This window comes from Myripristis murdjan, chromosome 13, assembly GCF_902150065.1.
Source record: "Myripristis murdjan chromosome 13, fMyrMur1.1, whole genome shotgun sequence".
In the NCBI taxonomy this organism is placed as follows: domain Eukaryota; kingdom Metazoa; phylum Chordata; class Actinopteri; order Holocentriformes; family Holocentridae; genus Myripristis; species Myripristis murdjan.
In genome coordinates this window covers 39,829,385-39,853,898 of record NC_043992.1, presented here as the reverse complement: position 1 = coordinate 39,853,898, position 24,514 = coordinate 39,829,385, and the positions used below count along the sequence as shown (strand labels likewise).

The 24,514-nt window shown below is 41.8% G+C and overlaps 1 protein-coding gene across 1 annotated transcript in view; it reads right to left on the bottom strand.

Moving 5' to 3' along the window:
* The window catches only part of LOC115370146 (calcium-binding protein 8-like), a 98,197-nt gene that overhangs the window by 61,655 nt on the left and 12,028 nt on the right, over positions 1-24,514 (bottom strand). The window contains exons 2-3 of the mRNA XM_030067024.1: positions 22,028-22,149; positions 2,096-2,239 (exon numbers count right to left, since the gene is read on the bottom strand). Coding sequence (XP_029922884.1) covers positions 2,096-2,239; positions 22,028-22,149 — 266 coding nt within the window. The remainder of the gene's footprint in view (positions 1-2,095; positions 2,240-22,027; positions 22,150-24,514) is intronic.

Sequence of the window (24,514 nt, the reverse complement as noted above, 5' to 3'; positions counted from 1 at the left end):
GCATCTGAACGACCACCCTACCATCTTTGAGTGTGCCTTTTTTTCTGAATTCATTTATTCATTCATTCATTCATTCACTCATCCACATATACCAGTTGGAAGCCATCTTTATTGAATGGAGGATGTGGCAAATACCAGAAGAAAAAGCCCCTACTGAGAAGTCAGCTAATGGCCCCACCTCAGGTTCAGAAACCCTTTGCCACTGATATCAGTAAGTGAGAGCAAGCTGCTGTGGGCCATTTAAAATAGCAAGAGCTCTTCCACATAACAAGCCCAGGGAACTTGTATTGCACACATGGAGACACAAATAAGAGGAGAACTTAAATGAGTAAATAAATAAACAACATTATACTTCAGAAAATTCCTAAAACAGAGGCGTTGGTGCCCTGCCTCTCGGTTCACAGCAGACAGAGCAGTAAGATCTGCCCTGAGGCGCAAAAGGAGCTGTAGTCTCCAAGACTGCGATGCGGATGAGTCAGAAGGAGGAATAAACGCAGTCCAAGTTCTTAAACTTTAATATGAGCCTTGAACATTTTGTAGTATTTTTCTCTGTCACCGCAGCCAAACTGAAAAACATTTATCAAAGGCTGTGTTTTAGCAGCGAGGGAAACTCGGATATTTTTCCTGTGATCTGGCCCCATGTCCTACATTTGCACATTTGCGCCTCACACTCTTTTTAAAATGTGGGTTGTTGTCCATGTAGTACACAGATTGGAAAACACAGTGATTAGCTGTGTTTGTGTTTTCTTGCACCTGATTCAACTGTTATCACACCATCGAATGGACGTTATTAGTCATAATCACCACTACAGGTATCACTTAATACAGTGGTTCTCAAACTTTTTTCAGTAAGGTGCCCCCTTTGAAATATTTTTTCAGCCAAGTACCCCTTGGCCAGTGCTTATAAAAATATTTGCTAGACAAAAAAGCCTATATAAAGGGGTACAATACAGCTCCATCAGTGTCTGAAACAACAGCCTGAGACTGACAATATTTTCATGTCTCAGTTTTTGCTTCTTCTCCACTTTCTCTCCTTGTTTTCGGATGTATTGCTGCTGTGTCAACCACAAATCCATTTTACATGATTTTTGTCTGGCTTCCCAGTTATAGCGAACAAACCTCCTCACTTGATGAACACGGCATTAGTCAGTGCACAAACTATGTTTAATAAACATCAACTTTATGACAATGGCACTCAGTGTCTACAAATCATGACATTTAAACATTTAAGACAAATGCCTTCAGCGCATAATATTGCTCTTATTTTTGTGTGGTCAGGATAGGAGCATCTATATTAACCATGGCTGCCACCATTTTTCTAGTTATAGCTCTGGCACAGCTTCATAATATCATCAAGGTTTTCGTCCCACCAACAAAGGCACTGATTGGCCTGAATACATTTCCAACAAAGTCACTGATGAGGGCAACAACAGACTTCTGAATTGAATGAATAAAATTCTGAAGAGTGGGCAGGTAATTCAGCGGTCAGGTTACAAAGTCCCTGCAAATGCAATGAACACACAGTTTGGTTTCTGAGCAACGTGAGACTGGGATTACCACTTTACACACATCACATCTCATCTCACATTTCTCCATCTATGTTATTTCTTTGCATCAGCAGGCCTTGGGGATATATGCATATGAAAAAATAGTGTTTTCATGTCAAAGAGCTAAAATGTCCAGTGCATCTGTAGTGAGATCATTTCCACTTTTTACATTCATACACATGTTTAGTGGTGAGTGGTGAACAACAGTACACACTCAAGCATGTATCCATCCATGTTTTATGCATCACACGTGGGAATATGTATGTATGCATGCATCTGAAGTGAGGAGAGTGCAAGGAAAAATAGTGTCATATATGTCAACTCTTTGAATTTCACTACTGACAGGACTGTTTTCCTCATGGTGAGAACACTATTGCAATTTTATCATGTGCCTGTACATGACGGAAGAGATGAGGGGAACTGGGATGCAAAATATGTACTGTGCTGCATATCTTTGCACTTGTGTGTGTGTGTGTGTGTGTGTGTGTGTGTGTGTGTGTGTGTGTGTGTGTGTGTGTGTGCATGTGCTGCATGAGGATGTGACTCACCGTCCATGTCTAGTCTCTGCATGATGATGGCCAGCTCCACTTCACTGGGCATGTAACCCAGAGAGCGCATGGCCATGCCCAGCTCCTGTTTGGAAATGAACCCGTTGCCATCACGATCCAGCACCCGAAACGCCTCCCGGATCTCTGCCAAGACAGACAGGAACACGACTCAGCATCCATACACAATGTCCACGCCGCTCCCTCACCCCTCCTGCTTAAAATACAGAGTGGCACAAACATGGAGTCTTCTCCCTGTTCATCTAAAGCACTGTGACTCTGCATTACTCGGCCTCATCCCTCCCTTTTATTTCTTCACACCCTGCTTTGTTTTTCCATCTCTTTCTGTGACAGTAATATACTTCTCGCTGTCGTTCAATTCATCTCACATCTCTTAAACATTCTCTGTATTTCACCCTTCCCACTCGATTCATCACCATTTGCAAGCCCCCTCGCCCTCCCTCCCCATCTGACCCAGCTTCTGGGTGGGAGGGGGAGGGGGAGGGGGGGGGGGGGGGGTGTTATGTGATTGGTCTCACACTGCTGCCTCCAGTTAACAAGATCAATTCCACCTATCAATTCATTTTCTCCACCTGCTGTCACGGCTGCTGTCACTTCCACTCCTTTCCTTACCTTCATATTCTCTGATGTGCAAGCTTGCAATGCCTCTCCCCAAGCTATTTGTTTTCATACTTTGCTGTTTGCATTTTAATCATTTATGTTGTTACAGATCTCATTATTTGGTTTGATGTCTGGAATATCACTCACTGATGGTTTTTTAATGAAGAAATCACCTCTAAGGCCACTGAGAATAGTGAATAAATAAACTTCATATAACGGATGGTTACATGCGTACCTCAGGTTCTCTGAGTAGAGAACCTATCAATCCATTCTACATTTTCCATATGACTGAGTCCATAGGACTGACCCCCGTGGGGGCAGCTGATGTGAATTATTCTTGAAGACACATCACCTGTGGTGGCCACGCACTGATTAAACCCGAGGCTATAGAAGCACCATGCATGCATTGCCTCCTCAGTTGACCTTGACTGGGCTGTGTTTCAGAGTGGGTCTTAGCTGGAGAGAGATTCTCTCCACTCAGAGAACTTCAGTTACGCATGTAACCATCCATTCTTTATCACATCAAGCCTATCTCTCCACCTTACATATTCCATATGTTAGCTGGCCCCACCAGACACTAAGGCCAACTCTGAATGGGTGAACAGTCTCCTAGCCTGCCAGGCTGCAAGGCTAGCTAACAGAAAAACACCACGACACAGCCGTGGTCGTGGAGGCATGGTACGTAGAGCCACATCCTGCTGCCATCCTACTGGGGGACAGCTGGCCTTTTGACGTAAGGAGTAACCCTATGAGCCTTAGGAAACTGAGCCATAAGGTTGCAACAGCCCTCTGCCAGTTTTTGAGGCCCAACATGGGCTGCCACCATTCCCCTCCAAGTTGAGGGAGAGTTGCTAACCTCCAACATTTCTGAAAGGAACTGGAGGATGTTCGGGGCTGTGCAGGAGAGGAGATCCACATGTCTCACATTGCATCAGGATGAAAACACTCCCCAGCGATATGCTGCCTGAGTTGATGGAGCCTGGGCTCCCTGAAGGGTGCTAACCACAGACTGGGGCAACCCCATGGCTAACAACTCACCCTCTCATGCGCCAGCCTGAGCCCCTGGGGAAAAGGATGGTCCAGAGTCCCACGAACAAAAGGTCCCACTAAGGAGGGAGCTCCCAGGGATGTCCTTGAAGAAGGGGTGCAATTGCTGACAACCAGATCATCTGAGCCCAATTGGGAGCCACCAGAATGAGATTTACCTCTTCCACCTAGACTCTGTAGGAGTGAATGCAGGAGGGTGAAGGAAGGAAAGGCATACAGCAGGCCCTGTGGCCACTGGTGTGCCCTCACATCTGTGCCCAAGGGAGAGTCTATCTCCCTATGGAGAAAAAGTGGGGACAGTGCGCTGTCTCCCTGGAAGCAGCGCATTGTCTCCTGTAGTCCCAGATCTCGCTCACCACCTCTGGATGCAGCATCCATTCTCTGGGGAGGGGTCCTCCTCTGGAGAGCTGATCCACTGCTAGGTTTGTAGAACCCAACACATTTATTGCCATCACAGATTTGAAGCAATCTGCAAAAGCGAGGGGGAGCCCGACCCCCCTGTCTGTTGATATTTACCGCTACCACTGTGCTATTTGTTCTCACCATCACATGTTGGCTCCTCAGCTCTGGCAGGAAGTGCAGAAGAGCTAGATAGATCACCTGCAACTCCAAAAGACTGATGTGCTGCGCTAGCCAGCGCTCATGCCGTTGGCCACTGATGCCCTTGCTTTCGTGGATGGCTCCCCAGCCTACCAGAGATACGTCAGATGATACCACCTGGGATTGCACCACTGGCCAAAATGCATTGCTCTGTTCTAAACTGGCTGGCCACTCCCACCAATGGAGAGCTGTACACAACCTGCATATCACCAGCACTCTGGTTTGCAGGTTTCTCTATAGATATAACACCAAGGCTCAGGAGGCAGCGCTACACTGGGTTCATGCTCAGAAGAGCCAGAGGCACAATGTGCACTGTGGCTGCCATCAACCCCGGGGAAATGGGGTTAGTCTGGTTACTCTGGCCCCCAGATGGAACTGGGATAGGCAAGCTGTGATGGCGGCCTATTTCCCTGGAGTTAAGGAAAGAAACCCTACTGTGGCATCCAACCATAAAGCTAAGAACTCTGTGGACTGTGATGGCTGGAGCCTTCTTCTTGTCCTGCTGAGACGCAGGCCGAGGTGTTTTCACATTGTTGTGGCACTGCTTCTCTGAGCGAGCACACACCAGCAATTGTCCAAGTAGTTCAGGATTCAAAGACCTTCCCAATGCAAGGGTCCCAGAACTGCGTCTGTGCACCGTGTGAACATGCGGGCAGCAAGCAATATACTGAATGGGAGGACACAGAACTCAAAGGTTCTGCCGTCGAAGGCAAACCTGAGACAGCGTGTGTATCCCTCCAATATTGGGATCTGAAAATATGCATCCTCCAAGGCAATTAGGCAAGCCAGTTGCCCTGGGGGTGGCCTGTCAAACCCTTGGCACCATCAGCATTCCACAGTGTAGGGGCCTCAGAAACGTGCTGAGTCCTCTTAAATCCAACATCTGTCTGAGTTTTCCTTCTTGGGAATCAGGAAGTAGCGTGAATAGAATCCAGACTGCTGACTGTTCTGCTCTACCTCCCTGATGGCCTTCTTTGCCAAAAGTGTGGCTCTCCGCAGCCAAAACCCCCTGTTCCAAGAGTCTGCCACCACTGAAGGTAACTGACCTTGGGGGGGATGAGCACAGACACTGCAGTCACTACTCCTGAGTCATGGTGGAAATCACCCAGGTGTCCACCCCACGGGTCCCCACGGCTCCACTGGTTGGCTTCCAACCAGTTCCTTATGTCACCTGGAGCCCCTGAAACCAGCTGATGAGGCCTAGCCTGTGGGATTGTTAAGGCACACTGTTCACAGCACTGCCGGAGCATCCCTGACATCTGCTAAGCACACATGGGGGGCATCCTGGGCCTGCTGGAGCATCTTATTCGCATCTAGCCCAAACAAGGCAGATGGCACCACAGGTAGCCTAAGCAAACAGGCCTGGTCTTCCCCCTGCAGCCATGACTGCGACAGCCAGAGAGCGCCTCACCATCTACAGGGGGGCCCTGCCAGTCACCACCATTTGCTCCTTAATCAGCTTAGCTAGGAGGGAGGATACCTGCTGCACCTCAGCTAGATCTGAATCTCTCATCTCCAAGTGTTTTGCCAGCTGGCACTAATACAAGGCCAGAATAGCCCCAGTATTAACCATTTAACCCTGGACTGCCACTGCTCTCTGCATTCTGGTAAGCATGGCATCCATCATCTTAATATTCCTGCTTGGGCAGCTTGGCTTCCCCGAGACCAATTTGGTGGGGGACACCAAGGCCCCTAAAGCCTGATCCATGGACCATGCCAGTCGCCTACATAATCCTGACCACCAATGGGTTTCAGATGGCTTTTCAAACTGTCTGAGTACCAGTTCATCCAAATTAGGAAGCAGTGGAACTGAAAAAGGGTGTGACTCACTTACCCCTTCATCATCAAAACGGGAGGTGCTACGGTGTTGCTCTGCCAGCATCTCTATTTTCAGTGCCTGAGTAGCCCGTGTAATGAACTGATGATAGAGGGGAGGTAGATGCTCCTGCTCCTCCTCCATTTCCTACACACACACCTGACCTGGAGGGAGGTCTTCACTCTCTGTGTCACACCCCAGGATATCAACGTCACCCTCGTCTGAAGCATCAGACATAGACTATACCAGATCCGGCTCCTCCTGCCCTACTAGGGTGGAGGTGGGGTGGTGACTAGTAGATGAGGCTGTCCCCATAGCTGAAGGGGGCAGGGGGGGACATCATCAGCACTGAAGTATAAAGGGTGTAAAGTGACTGGGACCCCGTTATTCAAAATCACTAATCTTGGCTGCTTCGTCTTCTTTTTCTACTTAAGCTGCTCAGTGAGAGTGGTTGGGAATTTTTGAGAAAATGAGAAAAAGCCCTGGCCTCCCTCACTCTTTCTGGCAGGATAAAGCAAGGCAGACATGTCAGCTACCAGGCTCTTTTGTTTTGTTTGTATTGTTTGCTTAAAACATTGCCACCATGCACGTCTGTTTGTTCTGCCCTCTGACTAAGTTAGGTTCAACAAGGGACTAGGCTGTGAGCGTTAAACAGCATTGCTGCTAATATACACAAGCCAAACTTTGCCATGGTGGTATGTAACGATCAGCTGGGGAACACGCCTGCAGCTTCCCCCGACCAGGTCAGATTTCAAAGGAGACAACTGCTATGTAAGCCGATCGGCAAAGCTGATGCCACAGCTATTGCGCTTCCACCAGCGTGTGTGGAAAAGATAACACAGCAATCCAGAGAGGGGCCCGTAGACCAATGCTCCTTCTCACTAGGTGAGTGGACAACGCTGATGTCAACACACACACTTAACACACACAGCTCAGCTGTCACCAACAAGCACACACGTCTGACTGCTTGACCGTGGAAATCAAGGAATCAGAGAGGCCATGCATGGTGCTTCTATAGCCACAGGTGTAATCAGTGCATGACCACCACAGGTGATGTGACTTCAAGAGTAATCCACGTCAGGTGCCCCCGTGGGGGTCAGTCTCTGTACATCTGGAATCTGTAGGGTGGAGAGACAGAGAACCCAAACGTGCAAATTACAGTTTTAGAGAGAAACAGATTAATAGATCCATCTTCATACAGCAGGAAGTTAATTGCTGGCATGGCATCTCACCTTAGTAAAAGGCTCTGGTAATGTGGGAAGAAAACACACTTTTTGTCAACAAGTCACAGTGGCAGATGCTAGTGGCTAGTTTCTACAGGCTAACTAGAATTTCAGAGGAGTCCAGGAGCTCCTTGTTACGGCTGGTTTCCTGCCAGTGTTGGATAGAAAAAGCCAACCAGCCATCAGCACACCTGGCTGGTGTCAGTTTCCCACCCTGCATGGAGTCAGTTCAGTTACGAAATAGAATTATTACAGGACTATGCAGCTACAGTCACTACTTATAACATAATGCTATGGAGTGATCATCTTTTTTACCACAGCGGACCTTACAGGTTAGGGAACTGCTTTGTCTATCAGCACTTACGTGTCTAGTTGAGATTTTTTTTTTTCTCCATGTGATCTGGTCAGGAGCAAAATCAAGACAAGGACCAATAACGAACACATGCGCCATAGAAAATTTAACATAAACAAGCAAGAAAAACCATCTTAAAATACATTTATGCTAAATGTTAAATATTGAAAGTGATACGTGTATGGACAGACCATTATGCCCATGCTCTGTGTTCATTTTGTCCACATTTGTGCATGTTTTCAGGGAGCTTACAGATATGGACGAAAAGGAGCAGTACCACTGGAAATCATGGGGGCAGTGTAGCCAATAGTGAGGCATGAGGAAGAAATTCTTCTCACTGGTAATACAGGGTGTCCATCAAGTCTCTTTACAATTGAACAAATTTATTACAAAAGCAAATGAACAGACAAATCTGTGGAAATTATTACAAAATGAGGAGTAGATATTGAAGTTTTTTTTTTTTGCCTCATTTAACACTCCTCTATATGGGCACTGTTAGCTGCACGAAGCACATCAGGACGGGACTCGATTTCTTGCCATGTTGGCTGCAGCAGAGCCTCATCAGTGGTGGCAACGGCATCAGTGATCTTTAGCTTCAGGTGGTTGATGTCCCGTATCTTTGTTCCATACACCATATCTTTAACATAACCTTGTACTTTAGCTGAGTCTGCGTATTCGATTTTGTTTCAATAAACCACGATACACATTGTGCCTTTTCTTGAGGGGGAGCCATTTTTAGGGGTTTATTTAACATAACCTATTTCATCAACACGGTGCCTGAAATACACAAATGCAATGTCATTAAAAACTTTGATAACCACTGAGCACATAGAACAAATCTGATTAACATATCTCATCAATTGCTTTTGTAATAGATTTTTTAAATTGTAAAGAGACTTTGTGGACACCCTGTGTTATAGAAGACAGTTTTCTGTCCTCCTTTTATGATGTATTTAATAACCTCACAGACCACTGCCATCTACAACGCCGCCTCCACTTTTGCCTCTTTGTAGCAAGTCCATCATTACAACCTTTTTTGTTGTTGTTGTTGTTTTGTTTGTTTTTTTTTATCAAACGTTTTTGCTCAAGTGGATTTGTTGTTTAACATCCATGCCAACATGAAGATACATGAAAGGATGATGGTGATGTAGGATACTTGCTCGGAAAGGCTTTCATAAATGATACGGGAAATGATTGAAAGCCATTATTAATCACCATAAGAGTGATTATTAGTTAACCAAGGCAATTTTACCTAAGGAAAGGCGTAATGATACCCGATCAAAACTACATCTCTTGGTGATCAGGCAAGAGAGCAGTTTACATCAGTGCTATTAGCTTAGTACTGATAGCCTAAGCATACAAGTGCACTCTGTTATAAACTGAAAGGCAGGCAGGTCTTTTGCTGAAGAGGGATCAAGATTTCCACTCAGAAAACACTCAACTGATGTGAAGTAAAACACTTTATTACAGCGACAACTAGTATCTACAAAGTACCAGCTACAAGATATATATGAAATAACAGACAACTATACACCTGTAAATGAACAAGGTGATGCATTTATGGACTGACATGGTAAGTAAACAAACAAACTGTAGAAGGAACAAATACACGGATGGAAAGATTATACCAAAGTTAGACCAAGGAATAATCAATCGCTTAACTGGATGTTAACGCTGCTCTGACGTTCAGTACACACTCACTCATTAGACTGTTTGGGTTTTTGATCTCACCATAGACCTTTTCCATGACAGTGCATGTGTGTACTCAGATTTTGCTTGTAGTCTTCTTTGTGATTAATATCCCTGGACTACATGAATATTAAAAATCAGTATATTAGTAGTTGACTGCATTTGATTGCAGTTTTCTGTTGCTCCGGTGACCACCCATGAAGCTACATCTTTACTAAACTGACTCACCTCTACAGTAGCGACAGGACCGCCTCATTTCTACACAAATGTCTCAGCAACCCGCTCACTAAGCTGCTTGGCGTGTAATCCAGTCTTCAGTGGAAGAAGTCGGCAGGCTGTGCTTTCATAAATGCATATTTCATAAGTGTTCCCACAGACAGGAGAGGGTGTATGACAAGAGAGAAAGAGAGAGAGTGACAAGCATCTGGTGTTTTTTAAATAGAGGTGGAATGTCACATCTCTGAAGAACACTATGATTGCATGGCACGCATGAGCACACTGTTGAGCGCTGAATAATTCGAGGCAGGGTGGAGGATTATGTGGCTGAACTGTAAACCTTCCAGGAGTCGGGGGTTCTGTGGAGCTTGAGGTCTTCTCTGCAGCGAACAGAGGACATTACACTGCCTTCTCAAAGGACTAGATACACTGAAAAATATTTTAGATTGTTAACTGATATTTAGGAGTGGAGACAGAAAACGATAATAAGAGAGATTCTTTAACCCTTTATAGGGCAAGTGACTATTTTTGGTAATTTCAGAAATTTTACATATCAGGCCCATCCCCTGTCTCAGTTAGTTCAATAATCATTTGGTCTTCACCCAGCCAATCAGCAAAGATCGCTCTACATCCCAGGTCACATGATCGTTGCATTTGACCAATCTCATTGGCCTTGATTTTCTATTACAAAATGAAAATTTTAGAAAAATTTTATAGAAGTAATAAAGTCCTGTCATGTTCTCTAATAACAGTCTAGGGTTGTTTTTTTTTTTTTTTTGAATTTCAAAGTATTTCAATGAGTGCCCTATAAAGGGTTAAAATGGGAGGACACCAGGTCATCTTTTAAAATCCTACACATCCCCTGTAATGTCACCCTGAACATCTGTTCTTCAGTTGTGTGCACAGTGAGGCCTTCTGGAGAGATTTAAGAATATACAGTATTTTTGTGTAAAGCTAAACACAGACTTCACAAAATTTCATAATTTCTTGTATTAGACAGTTAATACAAATTTGTTTATTTTACTGGGTACATTCTTTATCCACAAAATGAAATTTCAGAGAGGAAGAAGAGGAAATCTTTTTTATTATTATTCTATTTTTCTTCTATTATTCTATTATATTCTTGACACATGATATGAATCATCTGTGCAGGAACAAAAGATATAAAATGTATAAAATACACACATGAATTTGAACTGGTGTAAGTATTTATTTCTGCCTTTTATCTTATTTTATCTCTTTGCATTTGTAATATAGCCAATTTGGCTGCATTGTATACATACAGTATTGTATGGTTTGTTCGTCTGTGATATGTGTTATTATTGTCGAGGTTATGAGTATTTGAAGGGGAAAAGCTTAAGATGGTGACATCATCTAAGTAAGACACACAAGCAGCTCTTGGCATTTACAAGGGCTGCCACAAAGCAGAATGTCATAACCCTGCTGTTTCATGGAGCTGTGGATAGAAAATACATATGAGACATTTTTCTGTGGCTCTTAAGTCCTTCAGAAGGAACTTTAGCACTCCATGTTCTGCACAATCTGACAGTGCCCCTAAATACGAAAAGCAAATCACTGCTGGCCAACCAAAACCATGCATCTCCATGATCAACTTTTCATATAATAAGAAAAGCAATCTCGTCTTTCTGTTGACAGTGGTACATTTTTTTCAAAATTTGCAAATTAAATTAAATTAAATCATTAAATTAATCAGAGATGACACTCAATGCCCCGTCTCCTACTTTAGAGCATCTGTGGCATTACCTGCACACAGAAGTGCATGCGTGCATTACTGATATTTTACTGTAGCCGCTAAGTCAACAATCCCCTTTCTTAGGTTAAAGGTTACAAGATGTTTCATTGTGTTACATTTCAACTTGCCACTATGTGGTCAGATTAATTTGATAGCTATTTGTCGTTCCCCTTCCATTGCTGCTTTCTCCATGCTAGTCTCAAACCCATTAGTACCAAATGTGGATAACAGAAATTGCCAATGAGAGCAGAATCAGAGGTGGAAATCGTCAACACCAAGTTTCTCCAGTGATTTCCTTCCGTTATTTAGCTTGGCATGTCCACATGTCCTTCTTCTGTGGACTTGCTCCACAAGGCCTTATGACTTATTCTTATTACAGCATGGGGAAACAAAATAATGCTCAACAAAAAGGAAGCTGGACACACGGCTAGGTGTTTCCTGTTATCTCAAGTAATTGGAAAGCCCTGCATTATAAACATGTACAGTATGTGTAACGTCTGATAGAGTGAGGTTATGCCACACAATGCACTGCAGTTTTCAGACTAAATCCAACAGCTTGAACAGACATGTTAACTTCTTTCTTCAAATATTTATTGTAATCAAGAAGAAATTATGACTGCAGTTAATCATGCAGAAAGCAAACAGGTTATATTAGTGATTTCTGACAAAGAATCAGGCTTAGCGCCTAAATATCAGAGGGCTAACGCCTGAGCAGCATCTCCCCTGCTGCTGATTCCACAAACATCTGCAAATAAACCAACAACCTGAACTGTAACAACAGAAAGTCTTGTTATCCAGACACTCATTTTGTCTAACACACACACACACACACACACACACACACTCACCAAACACAAACATCCGCAAACCCACATGCACACATACACACACAGTGCTAACAAGCCGACATGGCTACATCAAAGGCACAGGGATTTATTTTCGTGCACTGAAATGAGCGTTTCATGAATAAGCCGGTCGGTGATTCAGGCCTTTGTAGAGAACTTTCCTGTGTCTGTGGCTTGTCAGAACACAGTAACAACATCGAGACTTGGTTTATATGTTTGTGTGACTCAATCTACTTGAACTACTTACTCTCCATTAGGACCTGTGGCAAGTGGGAAATACATGCCAGATTTCTCAACTGAATTCTGGCATTTGGTAGAAAAATGTTAATACCAGCGGGACAGAAAAACAAAAGAAGGCACAGAAACGTCCAGCTTACACTGAGCAGAATCCTAAATTGAGAGACTGTATTAATTTATATGTGGGATGCCTTGTAAAGTTCTTTTGTGATATGTTAATGCGGGTGCGTGCACACCTCTGTGTGCAGTGTGTATGGGTGTGTACACGTACGCATGCCTCAGTGAATGTTGTCTGCTCGCCTGCATTATGTAATCTGCCCACTGTGGCCTTCTGCTTGACCTTTCAGATACAGCTGCAGAGACATGCCTGGTGCATACTAGTGCTGTCACAACACCAGAGCTTTGAGTTCAATATCTGCACTGAGACTGAGATCTAAAAGTTTTATTTAACTTGGGCACCGTGGTGAAGAAGAAAAAAAAAAAAGCTTAACTTTAGAGCAACTCCTGCTCTGACTGGTATTTTTGTTGGCTCAGGAGGCAAAGCAGATTCATTTCTGGCTCCAGTTTGAGAGAGCAAGTGCAGTCAGGACCACAGACAGCGCCACGAGAGACTCAGCACCAAGGCCAGAGACACTCAGTCCTCCACGGCAAAACGGTCCTCTCTTTTTTCTTTTTCTTTTTTCTTTTTTCTTTTTTTGTTTGGTCAGGGTTTGCCTTTGAAACTCCTGAAAACTTTGCCAGGAAAACCTTGAACTTTTCAGGCCCCAAACCACTGATGACCCAGTCTTTTCATATACAGGCTACCACTACACATTTATGGTTTTAAAGGTACATTCCACTCAAATACTATCCCTTTACATGCAGCCTTCAGCTAGCCCACAGAATTTCTTTAAGAACAGTATTTTCAAAAAAAAAAAAAAAAAAAAAAAAAAAAAAAAACACCAGGAAAAAATCAATTAAATTTTCTTTCAGGTTTATGTCTCTTTAAGTAAAACTGTAGAGAATAGAGCTGAATTTAAATGTCTTTTTTTTTTTAAATGAAAAATATAGCCGCAATTTTTTTTAATGAGGGATAAAATCAACCTTTTATCTTTCAAAACTGCAACTGATCTGTTTCATATCTTTCGTCATCCAGAGATTCACTGTAAACAAAAACAAAATTAACAATGTTCTTTTCTTTTTAATGTTTTGTGTTCCATGTCGCAAGTCTATTATACATGAATACATGAATTATGAATTAGTAAGTGATGATAAAAGTAAGTGATGATCAAAATGAAAGTCAAATGAAATGAATGATATAGTACTCTTTTTTATTTTAAGACAGTAATTATGGTTATGTGACGTAAAACATGAACGTAATTAAGCCTGAAACACCCAACCAATCATTAAAAACAGGTAAAAACAGGCCAAAAAAGCCAATTACATCAAGAAGTTCATTTCATGCCGCTATACTGTTATATATTTTGAGTAGAGTTTATATGCATGTTCAATCTCCCCTCATTCTACTCCCACTTATTGCATGTGTATGCCCTCTGGATGCGATGTTGGAATGAAACTACAGCTTGTTGAACACATGTGGTGAACGCAGCAGAGCGATGGGACATTTGGGGAAGTGTTTGCTAAAGCGCCTGAACTACATAATGTCATAGGCAGCGACACATGATGTATGACTCTGCAATTATCAAACCTACATGAATTATGAATCACACAATCCAAGCCCATATTGAGACAAGCACTTATCAGCCTTGAAACAAATCACATCAAAGTCAAACAAACAGCAAACGGTGGCAGCCACACTGATCAGAAATAATTAGCACAAACTGACTAACCATGCAAATCTATGCCAACTAACAGATCACATAAACAGTACTACAAAACTGCACTTCAAATGCCACAATATCATATCAAGAACACAGAACTTCTACACCCAGCCCAACAAGCTACAATATGAGCAGCTTCCCTAAAAACCTAAAAATCTGCATAGATGGGGTGTCTGATAACAGTGTAGTATCCGGCATCAGTGAATCCTATTGATACCATTGATTGATTGGGCTCACAAAGCAGAAGTTTCCATGTACATAGGTATGAGACCAAATGCACAAATTATATGAAACATGAAAAGTATAGTCTGTATGCTTTTCCACTTGACATGCATCAAATAAAGTCTAAGCTTCAGAAATTGAACTAGCCCACACGCTGCCTCATAGTCCAATCTCTCATTTTCATGAAAGCATAATTCAGTGTTTTTGTTCTAAGCTGTATGCAGGTTATCATATGAAGTTGCCTAGAACACAGGCTGAGACAGTCACGTAAAGCATGCACTACCACGTCCTGGAAAAACCACGCCTGTACGGATGAAATACCAAGTTTGCCCCTCTTTATACATACAGATGACACATGCCAGCTGCTGGAAAGGTGCCTTTCTGGCTATAGAGACTAATCTTAAATCCAGAAGGTCAGTGGTTTGATCCCCCCAGTAACCAATGTGTTCATCACTCGCCATGCATCCTGTTTCATAGTCCTTGAAAAGACATTTAACCTCCACCTGCTCTCTAGAAGTGTCTCTGAGTAACAAAAGAAACAGGTGTAATATGACACTTTGATTTTTATCCAAGCGTGACTGTGGTCAACTTTAATCTGAATAGCACGGCATGTTAATTTATTTATATTTACGGCGTTTTGCAGACATTAAACACAACACGACTTACAATAAGTGGGCTGGTAGAGATTCAATATCCTGTGAAAGGACACATGGCCTCTGCTAGCGGAAACATTAGATATTCTGGGGATTGAACCTCCAACCTTTCTGTTGATGGACAGAATATCTAATAGCTTGGCTAGACTGTCACCAACATACTGGAGAGGTGATTTTGAACCTTTAAAAAAGCGGCATGATTTCCATGTTGGCCAGCCCATTATTCTTTAGTAAACAGTTGACACACTTTAGTGAAAAACAAAAACAAACAAAAAAAAAAAACAAGAAAACAAAACAAACAAAAAACAAAGAGCACTTCATCGCAAAACTCCTTGCAAATATATTCATATCCTGCTGTTCCTGCTGTTGGATTTAGTCATATTCTGACAAATTCCCACCAATGCCTGAGGCCAGAAATAAGACAAAATGATATTTGATTTGTGTAACAGAAAGAAAGACGTTTTGTGCCAAAGGACAAATATAACTTTTCACTGGGTTCCTGCAGCAGTTGCCCTTGGTTGTACGTGAACCACCAACATTGCTCAACCAGCAATTCATGATCATGAGAACATGAAACACACAGGTCCACCAAAGGTTTACAAAGAGTGTGTGCCACATCAGCAAAGTGATCATATCAAAATGCCATGCTATTCACTAGCCATGTGCAATGAGTGGGAGGTGTGTCATATCACTGGTCAAAAAATAAAGCCTCTTTGTGCCTGTCATGTTCATGCATATGTAAATTTTGTGTAAATCTCATTTTATCAGCATAACAGTTGCTGGTAAGTGAGGATGTCGAGATTGCGAGCAATTTACTGACACCTTGTGACACCATTCCTTCAAGTAATTGTGGCTTGTATAAAGGCACTTTGAAAGGCAGCGTAAAAGCCTTTGGTAAAGGAGATCAGTGTGGCCATTTAGAATGACTGCTATCAAGGTGAAGGCATCACTGGCAGGAAGTCAGGTATGCAAGAGAGATGCTTTCTCTTCTGAGCTCTCAGATAAGATCAGAAAGAACTCAGATTATAAAGTCATCTCAGGGCACAGCGATGCCAGTGTCGGTGGATTAGTCTCAAAGGTGAAGCATGTACTTTACGCTTGTGGTATAAAAGGGATATTTTCCTGTGCAGTGCACTTTTCTGAGGGCTAATTTGCACCCTGATGTAATTTGCATAAATGTTTGAGTGAACAAAATGAGGGTCCTGTGCTCTTAGCTCCAGCTGCTGGAGTGCAAAATATGTGAAAATTGCCCTTACAAAGTAACATCTGAGAATCTGGACCACAGTGATTTTCCAAAACTTGTCACATGAAAGAAATCCAATCCAGGTCATGGAGCAAAGGTAGTCCAACTCAGGTGTACATCAAGTGGCTTCACAACATGGTATCAGTCACATTACACATACAGAAGGATCAGTGTACACAGTCATAGTCATAACTAGGACACTTAATTGAAATGATATCAAAAACTGGCCAAGGGCAATATCCAAATATGATGATAATGGTATTATGGTGCTAAATCATGATCCCCAGACTTACGAAATCATGTTTGCTTGGTAAAGACCCCACCAAAAACTGCATCATCATAATTTGAATCCTTTTTCACTGAAAATAAAAATAATGATGCAATACCATTCCTGATAAAATTGTGAATCATGTCATAATATCTGCCAAAGTAATTGTATTATGATGTTTTACCACCTCATTCACCCCCTGGTTAAGAATCTGAAATACTTTATTGACCCCTGAGGGGAAACTGGTTCAGTTGCCATTGCTCAAATTCTTAAGAGAAGAATATATTATAAGCATAAGTTAAATGATAAGAAATAGAAAAAGAAATAAGAAATACAAAAATATGTACATTAGTAATTTTTTAAAAAAAGTATGTATAAGTATGCATTATGTATAAATGGTAAATGGACTGCATTTCTATAGCGCTTTTCCAGTCTACTGACCACTCAAAGTGCTTCACAATGTTTTTGCCTCACATTCACCCATTCACACACACATTCACACACTGATGACAGAGGCTGCCATGCAAGGCGCCTAGCTGTCCATCAGGAGCGTTGAAGGGTTCAGCATCTTGCTCAAGGGCACTTTGACACACCAGGAACCCTCTGGTTACCGGACAACCGCTACACAAAAACACAACCACAAAAAAAAAGAATATATATGTATATATATATATATATATATATATATATATGTGTGTGTGTGTGTGTGTGTGTGTATAGATAGATAGATAGATAGATAGATAGATAGATAGATAGATAGATAGATAGATAGATAGATAGAAAGAAAGATAGATAGATATAAACACACAAACACAGGGATACTGCACTGTTGAATAATTGTTGAATCCAATAGGTATAAATTTTTGCACAGGTAAATAGTTCAATAATTTATACCTGCAGGACTTTACAATAATTCAACAGTGCAATGCCCCTTTGTCTGTGTTATGATGTTAGATGAATCTGTTGCTAATGGTAATTGTTACACACCTGGTACTTTATGTTTAAAAGCAATGGGTGTATATTGTAGGTCTCTGGATGAAAATGAGACAGTCCCCTCAAAAGCAGCACGATATCAACTTTATCCTGCATTTGCATGTAAATGGTCAAACTAACGCTTTATGAATTTACAAAGCTAGTTCTCAGCTTATTGGCACCAGAGATTAACATTGACATCTGATCCTGTAAGGGTAAATGTGATGGCAGTACATGTAGCCACAGATAGTCAAGAATTAGCAATATCTAATTTCTTCATCAGTGATAAAAAAAATCAGTAGCTAATCTTGGTGCCTAAATTATTACACCTCAGAAACTCTGTGGGTGCCAAGTTCATGCATGTGTCAAGCCCACGCTGGTAAATTACCAGCCTTTGCTATGCTGCTGCTGGCAGAGAATAACTGTCTGCTGCAAATCCACATCAATTCATCCACAGTTGACTAACTTTCAGTGGCCAAAGAATGGTATTGTCAAATTACAGGGCACTGTCCATGCAGTGAGAAAGTCTTTAGGGGCGATTGTTCCCTCTGTGTAGCCTTATAGGCAATAGCAGCTTCCCTCTCCAGAGGGATGAGAGCTTAACAAAGTACACCAGCTGACTGATTCCACTCTGGCCGCCATGTGACAGCTCGGCCCAGTGTAGCACGACTGTTAATGGCCCTGGACAAATACAGTAAATTGCCTCTTTAAATACTGTGAGGCAGAGGTGTTGAATGTGCAGAAAGTGAAGGCTGTCTTGGGTGTACTGGGGTTACGAGAATGAGCAGGAGATATACAGAGATGGCTAATTAATGTTAAAATTGAATAACAAAGCAACAAAAACTATCTCAAGTGTCATCACTTGTCGTCACTTGAGATACTTTTGTTAGGGGTCAAAACCAAACCGTAACAACACACCCTGCAAAGATCTGACCAGTGATGGCGGCAACTGAGAGTGAGTGTTCATTATATGTTGAACTAGCAGATGAATTAATTAATATACTGCATTTTTATGTTTGTTTTAAACAGTCTGCAGAGATTTTTTCCTTTGAAAGAATATTTGTTGATTTCATGTTGTTATCCCAACTCTCCGAATTAAAAAATGCTATTTTTGCAAATAAGACAAAATACAGAGAGCACAGAAAATGTTTTTTTTTTTCTTTTATGCCCAAAAACTCAACTTTCAGGAATAAAAAATAGCATGTATGTTTCAAAAAGGTTTCCTATCCTATGCTCACAAACATATTTAGGACAAAACTACAATCACAGTCTTTTACTGTTGACCAACATGCACTTGCACTTGAGATGGCTTGCTCAAAAGCACTTAAACACTTGTGAAGGTCATGGAGTATTTATTTATATTACTCATTTAGCTACATCACTTTTCAAACCTTCAGACCACCACTAACCTAACATGTAATAATAACTATTTATATGGCACTTTTCATACACTGAATGCAGCTACGAATGCCACTTGAAATACAGTATGTCTTCATAATGAAATATAATTTTCTGCATGAATGCTCACACACTCCAATTTGTCAGTGCCACAGTATTTGACTGACCTCACGAGGACCTCTCCTAACCACAAGCTGTTTCTCTTTCACCATACAATATTAACTCATTGAGACTGAATGAGAAATTCATGCACTGCCAATATCCCTATGCATATTAAAAAGTCCGGCAATGCTGATAGAGTAGCTGCAGCCAATTTGCCTGGCAGTGACTTAATGTGAGATCATTGGTTTAATATTTCGGAGGCTTTAGCGTGTCTGGTTTTGTTCACTCCTTGTGAGGCTGCCGCTGCTTACTCTGGCAGACTATTATCGATCAGGCTTGTGTTCTACAGGCTGAGGGGATTACTCTCAGACAGAGTCGCAAAACAAAAGTTTCATAAACACAGCCTTGGCTACAGCGCTGGGAACTGATGGCGAAAAGCGTGAAGCCAGCAGACCACAAACGTTCCTGATGAGGTAAGCTATGGTAAGAATAACAGATTACCGTGACTGGAAACTCTAAACTCCTGTTGGCTCAGATGATGAGAAGGCTGCTTGTTTGTAGCATGTTTTATTGCAATGTATACTGTCTAAAGTGCTGAGTGGACTGCTTGGGACGAGCATCTGTATTTTGAAACACAGCTATCACAGGTTTGTGGCTTAGTTTTGGCTGTCATGCCCAAAAAGACCTTTGGATGACTGGACTCTCCATCACAAAATTAGCAGCCTTTGTAAAGTAACTAGTTCAGGAAAATTGTTCCATACCTGGAGATATATGACTGAGTGATGTGGTCTTAAACAACAGAGTAAAACAAAACTTATGAAAAATCATATTTGTTGCCAGAATGTCCAAAAGGCTAATATACTGTGCTTGGATCTGATGTAAAACCCAGAGGGTGTCTCATAGTTTTTGTTCCTTTTTAAGTTACATTTCTAGATGTTACAGTATTCCCCAAAAGGCAATGGCATGGAAACACAGTCACTTCCCAAAACTCCACTGACATGTGCATTTATCAACAATGCACACTCAACAAAAAGTAAAACATGTTTTCCTTCCAACAATTTACAGGGGAAAAAAAAATCATTAATATTTAATGTTGACGGGGGTCCCAAAATTGCAGGAAAAAGCCTGTTTAGATAATTGCTGACTACAATGTTACTCCAAGCCTGATGGGATTATTTTATTGCCAAGTCTGCCAGTAAGAGTCCAGTGTCGCTGGTTGACAGTGCCTCAAAATGGCCTTGTATGAAAAAGCTCAGTCCTCCCAGCCTCTGGCCTGGAGTCACTGTCTGTTCAGATTTCACCTGACCCAACTACTGACCAGCTGCATGCAGACCTCCCCTCCTGCATTAATGCTTAATGTCCATTAAAAGCACCAGACAGCGGCACAGAAACAAGATTCCTCTCACTGTCTATAAAGAGGAGAGAAAAGGAGCAAAGTATGGTGAGAGAAGTGGGAATCTAACACAGATTACTTTGTGTGAACCAAAGTTTTACCAGACACATGAAAAAGCAACCATGAATTGTGTATAGCCTGAATCATTATTGAGTTATAATAGCTAGTAATAGTGAAACAAAACACACCTGTATCGATATATAAATGCCCCAGATTATACAGATTTTTATTATTAATTATTTGTATTATTTCTATGGCATTTCTGCTTTCTTTGGACAGCAGCAGTACACTCTGTGAGGAAGGAGTGAGTCCCCCCACGTCCAAAAAACAGCCGGGTCATGGTGACACTGGAGTATGGGATTTTCCATCAGCAGTGTCAGCATAAAATATGGGTTAACAGAGTCTGAGATATGTATGATGCATATAATGATTACAGCTATGCCATGAAAAGTAAAGATGTTGATTCAAGGCAATGGTTAAAGATTGATCATAATTAATATACACAGTAATAATGAGGACTGAAGACAAATATGATTTATAAGTATAATCAAAGTAAGGATTAAACTGTGATTAACGATTTAAGTGTGTAAAAACCTGGGCTTTACTGTACAGTGAGAGGAAAAAACAGGAGCCGCTTGTGGACTTCCCCTGTTAATGATGGGGAGGCTTTAAATTATATTTTTGATTTGCAAATTTTGCTCTTAGCATCATCATTGCCTTTATTGCTAAAATGCATTCAGATGCTGCTGTGTTTTGGAGCTTGGCTCATTTTCTTTCTTTTTTTTCACCAAACTCGTCGTCTACCTGTGATTCTAATGGTGCTATCCCGCCCCTACTCTGCCTCTGATTGGCTAGTACTCATTGCTACACGTTGCCTCCATTGGTTTTTAGGTAGGTCAGGGTCACGGTTAGGGTTAGGCACAGCTGTCTGAGGCACAGTAGGGCCGGGTTGACCTTGTGACAGTTCTCATGTAAAGAGGAGTGGCTCAGGGCAGACAGTGACATTTGGGTGTAGCAATAAAAACATATGACTCTTTTCCCATCGTTCATACCAAAGAGCTCTCCAAAAGAATCGGATCATATGAGAGAGGAGAGACGGGGAGAAAGAGCAAAGGGCAGCAAAGGGCTGGAGCTGAAACTGAAACCGGGCCACCTCAACAACGACACGTGGTGACGGCTCCACCGGATAAGCCACCATAGCACCCAAGATTACACTTTAACAACTATTAAAATGTTTACAAGTAAATAAATGCAAGACCAGGGGGAAAACGCAACACAAATTAAGCATGCTGTTCAAATTTTGTTCATACATGATGGTCGCTACATGTAAATATCTGTCTTCCCTTATTTGAAATTACAAGTCGGTGCTTCTTATGGGAGAGGAAAATGGGCAGCCAAATTGCTGTTAATGGATATTAAAATGTGATGCAGGACAGCAGCCAGGACCTTTACGGAGAAGTCTCACCATCTAGCTCCTCCACGGAGATGCTGGCCAGCACATCGCTGTCGCTGTCCGACAGCGAGCGGCTCAGGTAGTTCCCCTTGTACAGCAGGCCTGCTGTCACATGGTGGAACGGCATCTTCTCCCTAGAGAGAAAACAGAGCGAAGGGAAACTTTTAGTCAACAGTGAAAAAGGGAGGACAGCATTGAGAAATAGAGGAAATTTATCTCCTGGGCTTTTGGCAGGTTAGTTCGAACACAAATGCCAATTAAATTCCTCCCATTACTCTTAATCTATCAATACAGCATTCATCAACAGAGGAAAACCTCCATGTGAGTGACGTCATTGCAACAATTAAAGTTTCTTGCATATGTGACTGTGCATGAAAATTGTAATGGGCATGCAAATCAGCTACCTTGCAAAAGAGATGGGGAATTTAAGTGTATTGGGGCATAAATTCCCTCTTCATCTAAACTTACACCATATCACCAAGTCAAATAAAAGTGAGAAGTGAAACTTTATCCAGCTTCAGGAGCCCTGTCTGCACCAGCTGTGGTATTAGTTTAAAAACGTAATGTTAAAACCAATGTGTGCCCTGTGTGCACAGTATAAATGAAGCAGAACTCATTCATCAAAGAGAAAAATCACACAGTGAGGGACACCAGTACAACTAGGGGTATGTGTGCACGTGCATGCATGTGTACATGCACATGTGCACATATGAATGAATAAGACCATCAATTATGTAATAAATGGAAGCCAGAGAGTATAGGGGGAAAATAGAGCACATAGAGCAGTGAGACTAGGAGTACCTCCCTCTCTCTAATTGGATTTTATCTTGATGGACTCTTTGAGTAAAAACCAAATGAGGAGTTAAAAAAAAAAGTGGTTTGGAAATGTTCTACCAAAGGCTGTTTTAAACACTGCACTACATGAAAGTTTCTTGACACACAAACAGAAACATTTAACATAAGCACTAACCATGAGTTAAGAGTGAATTAAGAGAGGAAATGGCATGAAGTCAAATGAGAAGACAGAGGTAAACGGAGGTGAGTTCAAAGGACACTGTATATATATCCTCCCTCAACATGTACAAATTTGAGGCAGAAATCGGGTTTGCCAGTGTTGGCTGGCAGAAAATAGTTCCCCTATAGGAAACTCTTTGCCCCCAAGGGCTGGGTATTACAGTATCCATGCCACTGGTTTTGTAAAGAGCTGTTCTTTTTGAATTTTTCATGTGACAGTTTGACCTCCACAAAATAAAACCCATAGAATTTCATGGCATTTATTATTTGGGTTTCTGAGAGACTGTGAGGATCATGGCAGACTGGAAACTTCACCTCATCGCACAGACACAGTGTATGGATCATTCATTCATTCATTCATTCATTCAAGCTACCTCCCCAGGCTCTAATGCATATGCAGCTGTCATTGCATATTTAACCACCTCTACAAAAACATCATGTTAACATGCTTTGCAAAAACAGGTTTAGAATTCATTTTAGGGGTTTTAGTGTTTTGAATTTTGAAACACTGAGTGCTGAAATTTCCAAGTCTTCAAAAGTTTAGGCATACCTGAGACTCAAAGTTCACAGGTTGGTGCTGCCAGGCATTCATTACTGCACAAACTGAAAACCGTTTTCTACATCCCTCTTGTTTGTCATTTTAATAACCACATACATCAAGACGTCTGCAACTATGCCTAAAGCTTTCTTTACAAGCTGCTTTCCTCACACATAATGCCAGGATTTTTCATTTCCCAATTCATCAATTATTTAGCCATCTTTCAGCTGTCATTTTGAATATTACAATCATCGCTCTTATCTGCTCCTGTAATATCACTGTTACGAGCTAGCCTATACTCTGTCAGCTGTGTGATGTAACTGTGATTCAACAAATTAAACCTTAATGTGTAGAAAATGTTAATACTTTTGCAAATGCTTTGTTTTGGAGAGGAAAAGCTATGACTGACAGGTAAAAACTGATTGCAGTAATTATCATCCTTTTACCCACGATGGATTAAGACATCAGGTGGACTGGTGTGTGCATGTGAGTGTGTGTAAGTGTATGAGCGCGTAGGCGGGGTTGTAGCTTGCATTTGCAGTTGCCTGGCACTTCTCACACCTTTGGTTCTGTGTTCTTGAGTAATGTGACTATCTATCTAAAATTTATATAGCGCACTTCATAGCCAAAGGCAACACAGCAAAACAACAAAAGCAAGAAAGGAAATGCATTTTATTTCTAAAAATAATAATAATAATGATAAAAGCAATGGTAAACAGGTAGGTCTTTAGCTTGGACTTGGAAGCAGTCATTGCTTTAAGTTGCAGCTCTTCTGGCAGTTTGGTCCACATTTGAGCAGCGTGGAAGCTAAAAGCAGCTTCAGCATGTTTAGTTTTGACTCGCTGGCAATCCAGAGGCAACCTGAGAGGCCTGCACAGTCTGTACTGGGTCAGAAGAGCTGATAGGTGTCTTCGACCTAAACCCTTATGTGATTTATGGACAAGCAA